This window comes from Lepidochelys olivacea (genome assembly GCF_965140295.1).
Source record: "Lepidochelys olivacea isolate rLepOli2 genome assembly, chromosome: 2".
Taxonomy (NCBI): domain Eukaryota; kingdom Metazoa; phylum Chordata; order Testudines; family Cheloniidae; genus Lepidochelys; species Lepidochelys olivacea.
This window is the reverse complement of record NC_140412.1, coordinates 229,370,265-229,388,544: the sequence shown is the minus strand read 5'-3', so window position 1 is coordinate 229,388,544 and position 18,280 is coordinate 229,370,265. Positions and strand designations below refer to the sequence as shown.

Sequence of the window (18,280 nt, the reverse complement as noted above, 5' to 3'; positions counted from 1 at the left end):
CCCGTCCCCAAAAATTTCAGACAAAATTTTTTACCCAGTTCTAGAGATCAGGATAAGGGAGAAATGCTACATTTTCCTCTGAAGTTCAACAGCTCAAAAACCACTGGTGAGAGCAGGCAGCTGACATACAAAGAGAAATGCCATATCTTTCTTCCCACATAGCCACTGTGTTCAAGAAGACTTCTCAATTATAAATTTGATTTAAGAAGCTGCACTGGGAGCATTATAGTCAGGTTTGAGAGGAGTTCATAGGCAAAAGCATGCTTCAGGCTGTAGTGACATTTTTTATTTTTATTTTTTAACATAAACAGAAAATTACTGTTTTTTTCACCTTCCTATTTTCTTTTCCTCATTACTATCTTATTTTGATAATGGCTACATCTGTTACGTAAATGAGACTGGCTGGCAATGAGGGTTGTGATGTCATATCTCTGTTTTGTGTGGAATTTGATCATGGCAATGGAAGCATCAAAATGAGTAACGACTAAATAAGGGTTTAGATGCTCAGCATATTATACCACAAATTTAAAATAGCCTTTCTATATTTTAACTTTACAAAAGCATCATAAACAGAATGATAACTGCTTTGTTTCAAATTAATAGTGTTAAATAAATACTATCATCATATGTTACTACTTACAGCAAACAGGAACAGATGCTGGTGGGGGAAAGGCTTCAATTTCCAGGACAGATTGTATGTTGACTAAGGCTGAGACTTCACCGAAGGGTATTTTATGCCTAACTTAGATGTCTAACTTCCACTGGAGTTAATGGGATTTGGACACCTAATTCCCGTAGGCTCCTTTGAAATTTCCAGCCTAAAATGCTTTTGACCTTTCTGTTTCATGCATACCTACCAGCATACCTACCAGAGGAGGAGGCGTGTGGAGGGGCCAAGAAGGCCAAAACTAGACAAATGTAGGGACCATCAAATGGCTTAGAGAAAGGTATGGTCCACGAGATAGGAGCAAGTGCATGAAAAGCTTTAGAAACAAAGGGCCAAACTCACCCCCTCTCCCGACTCCAGGAGAATACAGTTTTATCTCCTTATACTAACCTGGCCCCGTGGGCCACTGGAGAGATTCAACTCCTGAGGTAGAACAGGAGCTACTTCCACATCTATCATTCCCAGGTGGTTCTGCCTGTCTAGCGCAGCTTTAGTCTCCAGTGAAAGCCATACAAACTGAAGCTGCAATAGGAATACACTGAATCAGGGTTTAGCCTAGCCATGTCCGTCCCATGCCAGCACTGCCAGCTTTTGGAGCTGGAGTTGCCGCCCAGGTATCTCCCCATAGAGGATAGGCTGTGGTTGTCTGGTGCTACAAAAAAGCCAGAAGACTTTTCACTCTGGAGAGAATCTTGCTACAGGAGGGTAATTTTGAATTGCTTCCTGATGTGAAGAGGGAACTGCTGGAGATGTTTGAGAATTGTATGTGGATACATTTCTTAAACATGTGAGAGTGTGGGTTGTAATACTTTGGAATAAGGAGAGCTGAAACCTCCACAAACTTTTAACCCTGTATAGAACATATACAACATTACTTATTTGTATATATTAGCCTTGTAATCTATTTAGTGTATTTTGTCTTTGAGCATGGGTGCTGGGGGTAAAAACACATCCTGACTAAAATGTCATTGAAACTGTCACATTCCAGAAAACAGTTTGGTTTTGAAAATTTGGTATTTTTACACAAAAAATCGCTTCATCAAAAATTTCCCAACAAGCTTTATTCATGACCTATCCACCCTTGGAATCCTTTGATTGGGATTCCAGCTACCAAACTGGTCACCCAACTATTCTAGTGGATAGAATACATGTATTTAACGTAAAATATCTGTACTCAAGACTAAGAACAAGTTTTCAGCTGAATCATGGAGACTAGCTTTAGATTTTTGCAGTAACTGAATGTCCCTGTTGCCAAAACCCTATACTCTGTGAAATATTCACAATTTTTTTTAATCTGTTATTTGACCAACTCTACCTTTATATATAATCTGTGATCATATATTGATGGCTTCTTCCAAAGATAAGTTTCAGTTTATTACAGTGTATTCCTTTTAATTTGTCATCATTAAGGGGCCTTACATGTACTGATGAAAGAATCTTGGAAATAAATAACACCCATGTGTTACCTCACTGAGAGAGAATGAGAGAGATTTACTATCTGCTTAAATATTTCCTTACTGCAGAGAAAAAAATTAATTTAAGTAAAAGAATTTCATTTCTGATTAACGACTTTTTCAGCAGTTAATTATACTATTCTTCCACTCTGTGGGATGTTAAGAAGTAAACTGTCCTGACCCTCATACATTAAATCAGACAAATGGTAGAAATATAGTACTATACAGGAATAGCGTATGGAAGGGGTTATGTGTGTATTTATGTCTGTGTTTACCTTTTATACTAAAAAAAATTCTGATAACTGCAAATACTTATTTTGGAATTTGTTTAAAATAAATGCAAGTTTTGTGCTTCAGAGTTTAAATGCATAGCAGCCTATACATTCCTTTAATCTGAGGCCCTTAAGGAATTGTTTTGGATGTATTTATGTGAATTCCTGCTGAGGTCAGATCACAAACTTCATCATATATTTCATTGCAGCTTGACTTGATAAAACTGTGCTAAATTAGAGAATTTATCTCTCCTTCCTGAAAAATTAGGATCCCTTTTGTTTCTCTGGAAGCTTCAAGAAAGACAAAGGAAGACACTAAGTGCCTTCTATATCATCTAAACACAAAACTACCAACAATAAAAATAGACTTTGTCTCTGAGATTTCTGTCTCTTAAATTTTCTGTTTGTGAATATTCACACAAAGTTTAAAGACAAATCAGTTGGAGTTTTTACTAAGTTGGAGAATTTTTGTTATAATAATTAATCTTCCAGAAACAACCACCAAAAATGAGAATAGTAGGATGCAGATCTTTTTGGATGCTGGCAAAACCATTACATTCCTAGAGCCAGATTCTGATCTCTATTAATGACTAAATTCAGTGGGAGTGACTTTGAATTTACACTGTAACAGAGATCAGAACCTGGGCCCGGGAGTCTAGCAAAAACAAGTACAGCAATGAAATTGGCTCCAGTAAAGAATGAGGATTAGAAAAAAAAATTATCTAGTGCAATGCATATTGCTGGACACCATCCTTCTGTGCTATTACAAATCAAGCTGCTAGTTGAAGAAAGTGGTATCTAGTCTCATGGTAGTGCTATTAAATTTATAAAAAAAAACAAGTTAGTATAAAGTTCAAGCTCCCTGAGAAGGCAACATACCTGTTAGAGTAACTGTATGGTATATTATTACAGTTCACTGTCTTTCTTTTTCCAGTTTGCTATTCCACAGGACACCCCGGAACTCACTGCTTTTTTGCATAACTCCACTATTCCTCACTATATCGGGCGGAGGGATGTCACCATGGTAGAACCTCGAAGGAAGAGCTACGCAAAAATACTGGTGAGCTAATTTGAAATATATAGTGCTAGGACTATATGCGCAAGCTATACAATGTGACTGTTGGTTTTGTCATATTCTCTTTACAGACTTTTAACTTCCTACTGTTCTAAGTGACAAGTAAATGATGGAACAACTGATTTTTAAATCTCTTGTCTTAACTATGCAATCAATCCTGATGCACTTGCATGAGAGGAAAGTGATCAGGAACAGCCAGCATGGATTCACCAAGGGAAGGTCATGCCTGACTAATCTAATCGCCTTTTATGATGAGATTACTGGTTCTGTGGATGAAGGGAAAGCAGTGGATGTATTGTTTCTTGACTTTAGCAAAGCTTTTGACACGGTCTCCCACAGTATTCTTGTCAGCAAGTTAAGGAAGTATGGGCTGGATGAATGCACTATAAGGTGGGTAGAAAGCTGGCTAGATTGTCAGGCTCAACGGGTAGTGATCAATGGCTCCATGTCTAGTTGGCAGCCAGTATCAAGTGGAGTGCCCCAAGGGTCGGTCCTGGGGCGGTTTTGTTCAATATCTTCATAAATGATCTGGAGGATGGTGTGGATTGCACTCTCAGCAAATTTGCGGATGATACTAAACTGGGAGGAGTGGTAGATACGCTGGAGGGGAGGGATAGGATACAGAGGGACCTAGACAAATTGGAGGATTGGGCCAAAAGAAATCTGATGAGGTTCAATAAGGATAAGTGCAGGGTCCTGCACTTAGGATGGAAGAATCCAATGCACCGCTACAGACTAGGGACCGAATGGCTAGGCAGCAGTTCTGCAGAAAAGGACCTAGGGGTGACAGTGGACGAGAAGCTGGATATGAGTCAGCAGTGTGCCCTTGTTGCCAAGAAGGCCAATGGCATTTTGGGATGTATAAGTAGGGGCATAGCGAGCAGATCGAGGGACGTGATCGTTCCCCTCTATTCGACATTGGTGAGGCCTCATCTGGAGTACTGTGTCCAGTTTTGGGCCCCACACTACAAGAAGGATGTGGAAAAATTGGAGAGAGTCCAGCGAAGGGCAACAAAAATGATTAGGGGTCTGGAACACATGACTTATGAGGAGAGGCTGAGGGAGCTGGGATTGTTTAGCCTGCAGAAGAGAAGAATGAGGGGGGATTTGATAGCTGCTTTCAACTACCTGAAAGGGGGTTCCAAAGAGGATGGCTCTAGACTGTTCTCAATGGTAGCAGATGACAGAACGAGGAGTAATGGTCTCAAGTTGCAGTGGGGGAGGTTTAGATTGGATATTAGGAAAAACTTTTTCACTAAGAGGGTGGTGAAACACTGGAATGCGTTACCTAGGGAGGTGGTAGAATCTCCTTCGTTAGAGGTTTTTAAGGTCAGGCTTGACAAAGCCCTGGCTGGGATGATTTAACTGGGAATTGGTCCTGCTTCGAGCAGGGGGTTGGACTAGATGACCTTCAGGGGTCCCTTCCAACCCTGATATTGTATGATTCTATGCATTATATACTGCACCATTGATTTTCTTGGTACTTTACAGACAAATTGTGACAGATCCTTTACCCAACGATCTTATAGTCTAAGGACCCAGTACTGCAGTTCGGTCCACAAATGCAGGCCTCTCTACCAATGCATTGCCTCAAGTGGCCTCTCTGTGAAAGTAGAGAGGCTCATGGATTGCACACACACATGCCTCCACCCACTCACTGGGGTCTTTCACCAGATCATGGCCTAAAATAATGAAACATAGTAACACTTTTAAAATCTATGCATATATTTTCTTCACAGGGCTTTAACGTTTTCATAAAATTCTTAAACTCAGCTACTGAAATGTACCAAAAATAACAGCGCTGTCCCATAATATTGTCAAGTGCAAATATTCATTCAATAAATACTCAAGACATTCTCTGGCTTCAAGAAATGTCAAGTATTTTGTTCTTTAAAGTATCACAAGCCATCAAAATAGTTCCGGTATAATTTACCAGTTTTTTTTTTAGTTTTCATGGGTAAATATCTGACCAATCAAAAACGTAGGGTCTGTAAAATGTTGGCAACAGCAAAGACCTCTCACCCAGTGTAGCAACATAGCTCTGAGTATCAGTCTCAAAGCCTTCTGGGACATGAACATCTGGACGATAACATGCTGTCAGTCTGGTTTTTGTTGTTCATACATTGAGTACTCCACGTTTTAGAGTATTTAAGCATCACAATTACCAGGTCCTTTTGCCTGGAGGCTGTATTTCTAAATCGGTGACCCTGAGGCCAAAACCTGGGATTCTTGTGGCCATCATTTCCATTTATTTTTATTAACCCCAACCCGAGTTTTATTAACCCCTGCTGTCCAGTCTCCTGTTAAACGGTTCACTGTCACCATATGTTTGAGCTCCTCACTATCACCAGAAGTTGTCACAAATAGTCAGGAAAAAAAAAGAACTCTGTAGGCCTAAGCTCTGCTTGTAAAGTAACAAAAAATGTCTTTACATTATGTCTGAAAATGGAATTTGACTATTTTTTAAATGGGGGGAGCCCAAAGCTGAAATTAATTAATGACTTATTTTAATTTAAAAATAGAATCACAGAAGTACTGATTTTATATACCTATGGTTGTTGTGTCCTGCATAATTCTTCCGTCACCAGAAAGACGATAAAAAAACCTAGCCTTTGGAAGACAGACCATTCAGTACCACAAAACTTTTAATCCATTTCTCAGTAATGCCTTAATTATCAGTTATATTCCTCTGTAACTACTCTCTTATGTTACCAACATAGAAAAGACTTCAGCAACTGTGAATGGTTAACAAAATTTATAAGTATGTACAGTCTTTGCATCTTATTATGTACTTTAAAATAAGAAGAACCAGGGGTTTTTCAGCAGCTTGATCCAGACAGACAATATTAGATTGATTTCACAGAAACATAGGACGTCCCAGTCTGGATTAGACTAGCAGTCCAACTAGTCCAGGATTCTCTCTCTCACAGTAGCATTAGCCAGATGCTTAGGAAGGTGGCATATGCAGCAAGCATATGTAAAGTATAGAAATGTTTGGTAGTCTCTCGCTTGTCGTGTGTTTTTAGGCTAGAAAAGCAAGCCAATGTGTTGTTTGTTAGATGATGCTGATTTTTGCCATTAGCCCATTTGACTGAGTACTATGTTCAGGACTGGTTAAAACCTTTCCATGAAAATTGTTTTTGCTGACAAATTGGATTTTTAATTACATTTAAAATATTCATGGAAAGTGTCTGTTTTCCACAGAAAATTTTGACTTTTCATCTGAATATCAAACACTTTTTGGATGAAAACTGAACATTTTTAATTTTCAGCCCCAAAATTTGTTTGGTTTTCAGTTTTTGATGAAAAGTCATTTTTTTACAGGGGGAGAAGCATTTTCCAACTAGCTCTAATCCTGTCCTGTCTGTCCTGTTTGCTAAACATTTGGTTTCTTTCCTTTTTACCTCTCATGGTTTCCATGTAGTGAAGACTATAAAGGGCTAAATACATTCCTAAGAAAAATAGGAATGTGTGCTCAGGTCTTCAACTTTCAGCCAAAATCAGGCTTTTTGCACAGCAATGATTTAGAATCCTAGAATATCAGGGTTGGAAGAGACCTCAGGAGGTCATCTAGTCCAACCCCCTGATCAAAGCAGGATGAATCCCCAACTAAATCATCCCAGCCAGGGCTTTGTCAACCCTGAGCTTAAAAACCGCTAAGGAGGAGATTCGACCACCTCCCTAGGTAACCCATTCCAGTACTTCACCACCCTCCTAGTGAAAAAGTTTTTCCTAATATCCAACCATATTTTGTTAATATGTGTTTTTGTCCTCTGTAATTAGAAATTAAAAAGAAAACAGATGAAAGGTTAAATAAAGCTGGTTAGAGAATGACTGAATAGGAAGAATTAACTATGTATATCCTCTACAATAGGTCCTGTAAACAAGGCTTATAGCATGAGTCTCTTCTGAGGATGTGGAAAGTAGAGAGAAAGCACACAGCCTCTACTTTAGATGTAATGAGATAGAGATTTATGGGGAGTATTGTTATGCTGGTTATACTGGTGTAGCACTATAGCTAGGCATGACTCTTTCTGGAATATGTTCAGACATAATAAAATATATTAGCACCCTATTCACGAAGGTAGTTACCCAGTTCTATCAGCGTATGGTCTCTGAAAGAGGATATTCTTACAGAAAGTACATTATAGCACTAATGAAGTGCTGTGTCTGTAGAGGTGATACCTTTGCTTCAAGACAATCAGAACCACTTGGCATCGCCATTGTGAGTAAAGTATGTAGCAGCGAGGGGCAAATTGGATTATAAAGAAAATGGACTAGTCAAAATATCAGCCTTTCCCCTGAACTGAGTCCAAACCCTTTCGGGTACATCTGCATAGCATTTTGGACCCATCCTCCTCCCTAGGCTTCAGAGCCTGAGCTCCAGCCCAAGCTGCAACTTCCAAGTGCTGTCTATACCGCTATTTTTAGAGTGCTAGTCCGAGCCCTGCTAGCCCAAGTCTGTCAACCCAGGCTGGAAAGCTTGCTCGGCACGGTCCAAAATACTCTGTAGACCTGCCCTTAGGTTTAGATCTATTTGAATAAATACCCCAAACACTCTCTCTGACCTCCAACAGTCCCTTGGCTTTTAGTTCCCTCTCCCTGTGAGCTGCCTTCCATTCCACTTGTCCAGTACAGCTCTATCTTTTTCTGTGATTTCCCCAGTAGATCCCCTTCTCCAATTCTTTGTCCCTGTCTATGAGTTCCAACCAGCTCCTTACCTTGGCTGGTAACATTTCCATTCTAGACTCCAGCCGTCTTGGCTAGGGCCAATTGGCTGTTGTATTCAGTTGTGTGTTTTCTGGTCTTTCCCCATCCGGGATCACTGCTCACCAGGAAAGCTTCACAGAACATAAGGTTCAAATAGAGCAGCTAATGAAGCTCAGCAAACATGCTGGCTTTGCAATGTAAATTTCACCAGGAAAATTAGGAGTATCAGAGAAGGAGGGGAAGTTTTGAGAGTGTAAATATGGAGTTTGGGAGTCAGAGAAGAGACAAGGAACTGGCTGGAGGGACGGAAAGGGGAAAGAGGAATAAACAAGATTTTGTTAAACAGTTGGACTTTTTAAGAATTCTTCAAACCAGACTGGTGAATGCTATTAGCTTTGTCATCACTAACATATGTAAAGGGTTGTATTCATGGGTAACTCAGAAGAAGCCCCATTGTGATTATTCATTTCTCACAAAGGCACTTCAGATATCTTTTGTTGTACATTTGTATTAGATTAAATTCTTGAAGATGCATGATATTTAATACATTAAGATAGTTTATTGTTTTTTCAATTTAGAGCAGTTGAGGGAAATTAAATCTGTGTATAATTAAGTGTGTGTATTCTCACATTAGCCTTGTTACAAAAGCAGTGTTATAATTTCATTTTACTTTTATACAGAACTGTACAAACGTGAAGTGTTTAATAATCTCGTGTACGGTGGGACAGCTAGAAAGAGGAAAGAGTGCAACACTAAAAATCAGATCTCGGTTATGGGCCCAAACTTTCCTACAGGTAATGTAAATTTGTGAAACTCTTTACACACAAAAAAGCCCATTTTATTTGTCTGTTTATTTAAAGATAGATATATATATAGCGTGTCTATATGTATGTTTATATATATGTGTGTATATATATATTATGATCTTAACTTGTGAATCTTATTGTCATCACTTTGTTTTGGGGTAAATCTCTCTGCTTCATGCTTATGTCACACACATACTGCTAATTTCTCCCTCCTCTGAATATTGTGTCCATTTCAATTTTACTTTGCCAGTTTTTACTGCATATTCCATGTTGATCTTGATCCCCATCTGTCATAAAAATAAAGGGAAGGGTAACCACCTTTCTGTATACAGTGCTATAAAATCCCTCCTGACCAGAGGCAAAACCCTTTCACCTGTAAAGGGTTAAGAAGCTAAGATCACCTCGCTGGCACCTGACCAAAATGACCAATGAGGAGACAAGATATTTTCAAAGCTGGAGGGGGGGAAACAAAGGGTCTGTCTGTCTGGGTGATGCTTTTGCTGGGAACAGATCAGGAATGCAGTCTCAGAACTTCTGTTAGTTAGTAAGTAATCTAACTAGAAATGCATTAGATTTCCTTTTGTTTAATGGCTGGTAAAATAAGTTGTGCTGGATGGAATGTATATTCCTGTTTTTGTGTCTTTTTGTAACTTAAGGTTTTGCCTAGAGGGATTCTCTATGTTTTGAATCTGATTACCCTGTAAGGTATTTCCCATCCTGATTTTACAGAGGTGATTCTTTTACCTTTTCTTTAATTAAAATTCTTCTTTTAAGAACCTGATTGATTTTTCATTCTCCTTAAGATCCAAGGGTTTGGGTCTGTGTTCACCTGTACAAATTGGTGAGGATTTTTATCAAGCCTTCCCTAAGAAAGGGGGTGTAGGGCTTGGGGGATGTTTTGTGGGAAGACGTGTCCAAGTGGGCTCTTTCCCTGTTCTTTATTTAACACAATTGGTGGTGGCAGCATAGGGTTCAAGGACAAGGCAAAGTTTGTACCTTGGGGAAGTTTTTAACCTAAGCTGGTAAGAATAAGCTTAGGGGGTCTTTCACGCGGGTCCCCGCATCTGTACCCTAGAGTTCAGAGTGGGGAAGGAACTTTGACACCATCTTACCTTGACTTTCCATAGTATATCTGCTCATAGGCTTCTGTTGATTCTCCCAGATGACTTGACTTACCTGTGGCTTTATTTTATAACTGGTATGAATTCTCTGCGAGGGCATGTTTCTCCGTTTTCTTGATGCTCATATGTCTCAGAGCTATATAGCTGATGATGAATGCTCTGTATGCAGTTTAAAAATTAAAAGTTACTTGTTCACCTGTCAGTATTGTCATGGTTTAGGTATTAGACCCACATGTTACATCTGCATGTAGAGCTGAATTGTAGCATTCAGCCATAACTGTGAATATAGGGGACAGTGCAGAACTCTCAGAGAGATTGATCCTTAGGATGCAAATCCCCTCTGTCAACATTGTCAAAAAAAAAAAGGGGGGCGGGGGAGGGATAGTTCAGTGGTTTGAGCATTGGCCTGCTAAACCCAGGGTTGTGAGTTCAATCCTTGAGGGGGCCATTTGGGATCTGGGGCAAAAATTGGGGATTGGTCCTGCTTTGAGCAGGGGGTTGGACTAGATGACCTCCTGAGGTCCCTTCCAACCCTGATAGTCTATGATTCTATGATCTCATCACCCTACCTCAGAAGGAGTGTGCACACGCTGCATTAGTTTTTGGCATGGTGCAATGCACAGAGTCAGAAGTTGAGAGAGGCCACGGCCCTGCCTTCTCCCTGCTTCTCCCATCCACTTTGGGGTGACTGATACTCAGAGGGAGCTGTCTCCCAAAGGAACATCCCTACTCTGTGCATGTGATATGGACCTGAGGGAAAAGCTAGAGCCAGGAACAATCCATGCTAACTGATGCCGTGCCTCAACTGGGGAAGCAGAGCAGAGTCTTCTCCACAATGGCAGAAATAACAAGTCTTGTCCACCATTAACTTCTCCAGTAGTGTTATGGAAATGCTGGCATTTTCTAAGGTGTCCTTTACAGGTTCTCCTCCTGCAGGTGTGTTTCTGTATTCTAGAAGTATGCACAAACTATTCAACTTTGACCATTATAATCTAAAGTAGAAGAAAATATTGGCTTCTCTTTGAACATCCAACTAAACCACTGAAAGTCCTATATGCAAATCTGAAATGCAATAGAAACCTGTGACTTTCCAAACATGTGTCCATACAGTACTAGTATCAGTTATTTGTTTTTCTTGGAGACTACATAAAAGGGTTGGGATAATCAATTGAAAAATCCTCTGAGTAACCTATCAGCACTGTGGACTTGGATAAATATCTGCTACAGTTGGGTGTACTGGGAAAATTTATAATTCGTGTTTTGCTGCTGTTAAGGGACAACTCCAGACCCTACCATGAGGCCAGCTGATGCATTATCCCCTCCTTCTGCATGGACATTTAACCTGGATCCCCTCCCCCACTCCTTCAACTTGGAATGCAGAAAAAGAAAGATCATTCCTCAGCATCCCTCCTGTGTTCACAGTGGATATGGAAACAGGAATGCCTAGTGGACCTAAGACCAGCAGAAAGAGAGGAGGAAAATATCCCAGTGAGGACAGGAGTTTGAAGAGCCTCAGCTTTTAACCTCCTCTTTCTTTCATCACCAGAAGTGAATAAGAGAAGATCCTGTCAACATGTTCTTTCTTCTGGCCTCCATGGAGGAACTAGAAAGCAGATAGGAGGGTATTCAGCCAAATTTAAACCAGTCCAATACCTAATGGTCCTGGGTTCTAAATCAATAATGAGCCAAATGCACATAACTCTGCACATCCTTACCCCTCAACATTTTACTGGTCAGCAGTGGGCATTTAAAGATCTAAACAAGAGGAAATTTTGCCTGTCAAGACCTAAGTTCAGGTTCTGTGTTTCTTCTGCCACAGTTAATGGCACCACTGACACCTAAAACAGAGCAGTCAGCTGCATGTCTTACTTGGCTCTGGGGTTAGTGATGTCAGCCCAATTCAGTAACAAAGGACCTCATTTGAATTTTTTTTTTATTTGTAAGTACACTTACCTTCTCCTAACGATTTGGGATCCTAACCAATTTTTATCTCTGTTTTTCAGTTTCCTTAATTCAAATAAGGTGCTTGTAAAAAGGTTCATATTTTGCAAACACAAACAAATCAGTTCATAAGGAGGGATTAAGGGCCCTCATTTTGGATTTATTTAGTGAATCATTTATTAGTGATGAGCAAACATTGAAAGCTTTGGTTCAGATAAAACCTCAAAAGTTTGGATGCTTCTCTCAACTATCTTAACCTCCTGAATCTGGAAAACTGGGCTGGAGATCTTGTGGGAACAGGTTCCATCACCAGATTTACAGTACTTCCTGCTCATGTTGCCCAGAAAATACAATTAAAACAGTTTTTCTTGATGTATATGGACATTTCTGTTTCCAGAATGTGGAAGTGCAGAGCCAGAAGAAGATAGATATAATGCAAAAGTTACACAGAGGGTTTTTTGTTTGTTTGTTTTTGGGTTTTTTTGAACCTCAGAAGATATCCCATTTGATTTTTGGGCACTAGTTTGGTTTTCCTCCTTATTCAACTTGTTCAACTCAATCAGTTCACCCATCCATAATATTTACTAAGAACCTACCTGTTTAGCTAATGTTCTTAACCTGAGCCTGTCACCATGGCACCTGAGCACTGCAGAGCCCAAGTATTCAACCACGTAGAGTTTTTCCTCCCTCTTTATCCAGAAGCAATCTAGAAGTTAGTTACCTTACTATGAACAGCACATCTGGCATTCTGGACTCAACTAAAAACTAACAAAGAAACATATCTACCAAAACAAACATCCCACTGCACACACTTCTCCCCCAGGGAGAGAATCAGAGAAGAAACAACTTGTGATGGATGTTAGTCGCATTGCTTAATGCACTACTGGAAAGTACTCAGGTACTACAGTGATGAGTGTGATACAAGAACCTGAATAGAACAAAGCCTCTGGATTTGTTATTCTGCAGCTGAAATTCGACCATTTCCTTAAGGGTCAAATCTTGATCTTGTGAACACAGCAAAGGGCTTTGTCTACAACAAGAGTCAATGGCTGGAAGTTAAAGCCTAAGATATAAGGCACACATTTTAAAGTGAGAGTGATTAGCAATTGGAAGTCTACTAAGGGCATTGGTGGATTCTCCATCTCTTCAATTCTTCAGATCCAGACTGGATGTCTTTCTAGAGGATAAGCTTTAGTCAAACCCAAGTTATTGAGCTCATACAGAGGTAAGTGGATGAAATTCTATGCCCTGTTTTATACAGGAAGTGAGACTTGATGATCTGATGATAACTTATAGTCTTAAAATCTATGAAAGACAAAATAAAGGTGCACATTTTACAAATTGCCCCTGGAAAAGGGAAAAACAACCTGTTGATAAAGTACCATAGAGCATTAAAGGTAAAGAAAATGTGTATTACCCCCTCCATAAGGTGCAGTGTGAAACCACGCCGGGCCACCTATATAGGTATGCTGAATAGACTCCCAGTGGTAATCCTTGCCTGTGGGATTTGAGCAATCTCTTATATCCATTAGGATGGAACAGATTGTGCCTTCCCTCTACCCATCCATTTACGTTGGCCGAGCTCCACAAACAGGTGCAAAGGAGCAGTTGGAGTCATGGCCCTGCATCCTTCCTGCCTGCTTTTTGGAAGGGAAGCAGGAGTGAGACATCCCTGTGTTTTCCAGAGTGCAGAGATTGCTGTTGTGTGCAAGAGTCACTTACAGGCCTTTTGCTCACTCCTCTGTCCATACATAGCCATGCTTCCAACCTAGACTTTGTATGGTCTGTGATAGCTTTAGCTGTTTTACCTGTGTCCTTCTTCTGCCTCTCCTCCAAGATAACTTACAAGCCTTATAAATGCTCACAAAGATTCTCTTAAAGGAGCCGGAGCCTCTTCTGATTAAAAACAAACATTGTCCTGAGAGAGTTGTTGCATCTAGTACTTCACCTCATGTCTAAGAAGCTGCCAGAAAAAGATACCCTGCCTTTTGTATCCACCCTTATCTACGGGGAAATAAAAAAGGAAATAGCATGAGAGGATGCAGGCTGCCACTCTCCCTCTCCCCGTAAAACCGTTTCCTTTTCCAGAGCCCCTTTTACAATTAACAGTGATACAGGCACAGCCATAAAAGACTACAGGCCACAATTAATTTCCTAAAAAGGGCATCTTGTGCTCTGGAAAAGCCTGTAAACTTCCAATTCCCAAGACTATCCCAGAAGTAAATAAAAATACACCCAAAACATTGCAGCTTGGAACATGTTATCTAGGCTAAAATCTAAGGACTAACCTCCAATGAATCTTTAGGATTAAACTATAGACTGAGGGAATTGGTATGGTCTCTGGAGCTATTTCTAAACAAGAAACAGCGTACCAGGGTAAGGCTGAATTCCACAGTCATTGTTTCTGTATTGGTAGGTACAGTATATTCTTTGTACAGATCATGACCTCCTCATTTATAATACAACACAATGTATGACTTGTGTGTTAATGTTATTATTTCTGCTTTTTTGTACACGTAACTCTATACAAACTCTATAAATTTAATTGTACAATTTGCAAGTACAAAAGAGCAGAGGTAATATTAACACACGAGCCCTATGCTGTATTGTAATATAAATGAAGAGATGATGATCTGCAGAAAGAATTGTTTGTACTTACTAATACAGAAAAGTTTATATTTATAGCACAATCAACTATGTCACTGTGTACATTATTTTCCCCTCGGTTATACTAGTACACTGCTGATGAGAATTTGATCCAATGTGATTCATGCTAGGCTTAACAATTCATATTTCCTTTCAAAGAATGTACAAAACTGATAGTATATTTTGTCATCATTGGCATTCAGTCATATATAATCTCTCTTTTTTCCCATGTGGTTTGATTGACAATTGCTGACCTTTTTGCCGCATGGCAGTTGTCATCTGTCACCTTAAAATCAAAACATTTATCACAAATTGCAGTTTTAAGAAGTGCAATAATTAGACATGTTTGAGTAAACAAAGCAGCTCTGAGTGTCCTAACTAGCCAACAAAGATAGAGAAGGATGTTGTACAGAGGCCAAGAAGAAGCAGAGCCATTTCTGGCTTTATTTCAAAGCTTGGATGTAAATAAGAACCACCACATAAGCTAACTAATCGAGTCAGACTTGCTGAGCCAGCAAATCATTAAATGCCTGATTAATGAAAAAAAATAACCTTATATGGTCATGTTACACTGTGTTCCATTAGGGTTCTATCATTTCTTTAATTTATAGTAAAGATGTTTATCTAATAGTTTTCATTATTCAACCCATGGTGGCTGAAATGTCGGTCATGGCAAGCTGTGGTACTAAGCCAAACCTTTGGAGGGAGATCCATGGAGATCTTGCCTAAGTGTTCTTTGACCTTTGTTTAATGGGTACATTTTAATGTAGTGTGTGTGAATTGGGCAATGAAACAGCTGCTCTGAAAATGTATCCCTAAGTGGTGAATTTGTACCATTTTTCTGATTTGTAACACCCTTCCAGACTGCAAGCTCTTCCGCCAGGTCTTCACCAGCATGGCAGGGAGCAGAGCACAACTCTTTCTTAATTGCTGTTTAAATCTGTGTTAAAAGTGCCTGAAAATTATTAATAAATTTTCTCCCAAGCACTCACAGGGCCTGAAGAGTTCCATGTACGAATGGAACTGGCTATATAGTAGGTAGTGGAACAATGCCTAGAGAATATGCATGATTCCACAGAAGGGTTTTTGTTTTCCCTTCCTTGGCCCGTACATAAATCCACACATTTGGATTTGGCCATGCCTGTCTTCATGCACTGCAGTAACTAGAAAAGAAAAAAAATCAGATCTTGGTGTGAGCACCCATGTGCGTGCAGAATGGCTTTGTCACCTGGGAGAAGGATTCTGTCCCTGCTTGACCCCCTTCAACTCCACTCAGAAAGCCTAGTTCTCTATGCAGGGGAAAGTATTTGGGCCTAAGGGAGGCTTGCATGTAACTATCCAACACATTATTCTGCAACCAAGCCAAGTTCCCTAAGAATAGACTGGCAGAGTCTGGCAGCCTGCACAGTAACTTTACATGCAAAGAAAGCCATGAAAAATCAGATTGGAGAGGTCTTACTGATCTCATAGGCCATATAGGGAGTCTATGTAGCTGATTTTGATTCAACTACTAACAGCCATAAGTTTATTGTGTTCCTCTAGCAGCACCAACATAATGACACGGAAGTCAGGGGTCAAGGGATTTTGCTTTCCTTTCTTTAGTTTCAAGGAATCTTTGTTAATTTGAAAACAAAATAAGTAAAAGAGAAAAATGAGTGGCTGAAAGTATTGGGATGGGGAGTGATTCATGGAGGGAATGGAGGTTTGGTGAGGAAAATCCCACCAACTGGGTTGTGTTGGGGATGGAGTTTTGTTGGGGTATTGCTACTGGTTTTGATTTTATTGTAATATTTAAAATAATGTCAAAGGTGCCCAGAGCAGCAGATGGGAGTCTTATTATATTTTATAAATCTCAAGAAATAAATGCACAATATAAATCAATTATCCTTAAAACCTGAATTTTTAAAATTCTATGAAACCCTGGCAAAATTGCTGTCTTTTATTTCAATTCAAAATATTCCCTTTAAATGAATGAAAAATGCACAAAACCCAATACAAGGGGTCAAATGGGTCAAAGTAAGTGGGTGTGTTGATTTTTGCAGGAATATGCATGCCTGTCATAAATAACATGTACTTCATGATAATAATAAATTCACTACTTTTGAAATGTAATATCACAGTAAATTGTTGCATAATCCTCATTATCTGCATTTAGAGTTACTCTATTTCTTGCCAGTTGTTATGTTCCTAGGTGGTGTGAGTAATGGAGAGAAAGTTAACGAATTCCCAAAGCACATATTTAAATGGTAACAGTAAATTGCTCACTTTCTTCTAAGTGTGCCAGATGCCAGTGGAAATGAAGGGGAACATGCTGGAATGAGGCAGGACTAACATTGTTAAACCAGCACTGTCAGAAAACATGATTTCTGTACACAGCAAGCTTCAGTTCTGTAGGAAGAGCTCCATTTCAGCGCAAGGCCTAGAATAAGGAAAATACATAGCCACCCAGTCCTCCACTGAGAGAGGTTTCAGTGTACTGTACCTGAAAGGAAAAGAATCTCATAAATAATGAGCATTCCTCAAGGCTGCAGTGGCAGTCGGTGGCACTCTGGAACTCATTTGCGGGTTGGAGCACCACTGTAGGGCAAAGGAGACCACTTACCAGATTCACCTTTCCTGTCCAGTTGGCTAAGCTTGCTTCTTGCCTTCTCACTCTCCCCCAGTATCACGACTTGCAAGCCTGATCTAATGTTTGTCCTGTACTTTACTCTGCACTCAGACTAAAGCACACTTGGACTGTAGCGCACCCATTTCAAAGGCTTTCAAAGCCTCATGCTCTTTACAGATTACCCCTGGGTTTGTCTGGACAGTAAGTAGGGAAGTACTGCGCTGCACGCTTATTGGAAGCACTTTCTGTTGATTCCAGATTCTCTTATGTTTCGCAGTTGTTAAAGCAAAGGATCTAGTTTACCAAAGAGTGTATGAGGAAGATGTAGCAGCAACAAACACTCCCAATCTGCTCTAGATCTCCCTTGCCTGCAGGGCACTGGCAAACAGTTGCAGCACTGAGCTGCAGGAGTATGTACTGTACTTGTTCCACAGCTGTTGGAACCTCCACTGGCAAGTGTCCGTGAAGGCATTCTGCCTGGTGTGTGTCTTTAGACACTGCCACTTATGCAGTGCATGACCTCTTTCCCCTTGCTCTTAGAGCCGTAACTGAGCCCTTCGCTTGTATTTCCAACCACAGGTCTCACTGCTTCCAGTAAACACTGAATAGTTAAACATGAGAGACTTGAAATCATTCTTTGGTGGGAAAAATTTTGTTCCTCAAGAATTAGTTGAGAATTATAAACAGGACTGCATAAGAGGGAAACAGAGACAGCTTCCAATATCTACTAGGTGTTTGGACAACTAAAAGGCTTCAGTCTGCAGTTGTTCCTAACCAGATACGTTTTATTAGTAACCTTTAGCACAAACAAATTGTCCTGTGGATATAAAGACTACACATAGAGTCTTTTACATTCTTTGTTGCTATTAAGCGATAAAGATTAAGGTGCAAAGCATTTCCTGGAGCTTAATGACTGGCCGAGAGGATTTGATGGCCCAAGGAACAGCCTAGGTTTATTAATCCCCAGGAAGTGCCCTTCA

At 40.0% G+C, this 18,280-nt stretch overlaps 1 protein-coding gene across 1 annotated transcript in view; it reads left to right on the top strand.

Moving 5' to 3' along the window:
* The window catches only part of ITGA8 (integrin subunit alpha 8), a 173,703-nt gene that overhangs the window by 125,069 nt on the left and 30,354 nt on the right, over positions 1 to 18,280 (top strand). Inside the window, exons 26-27 of the mRNA XM_084620269.1 lie at positions 3,328 to 3,453; positions 8,859 to 8,972. Of these exons, the coding sequence (XP_084476395.1) occupies positions 3,328 to 3,453; positions 8,859 to 8,972 (240 nt within the window). The remainder of the gene's footprint in view (positions 1 to 3,327; positions 3,454 to 8,858; positions 8,973 to 18,280) is intronic.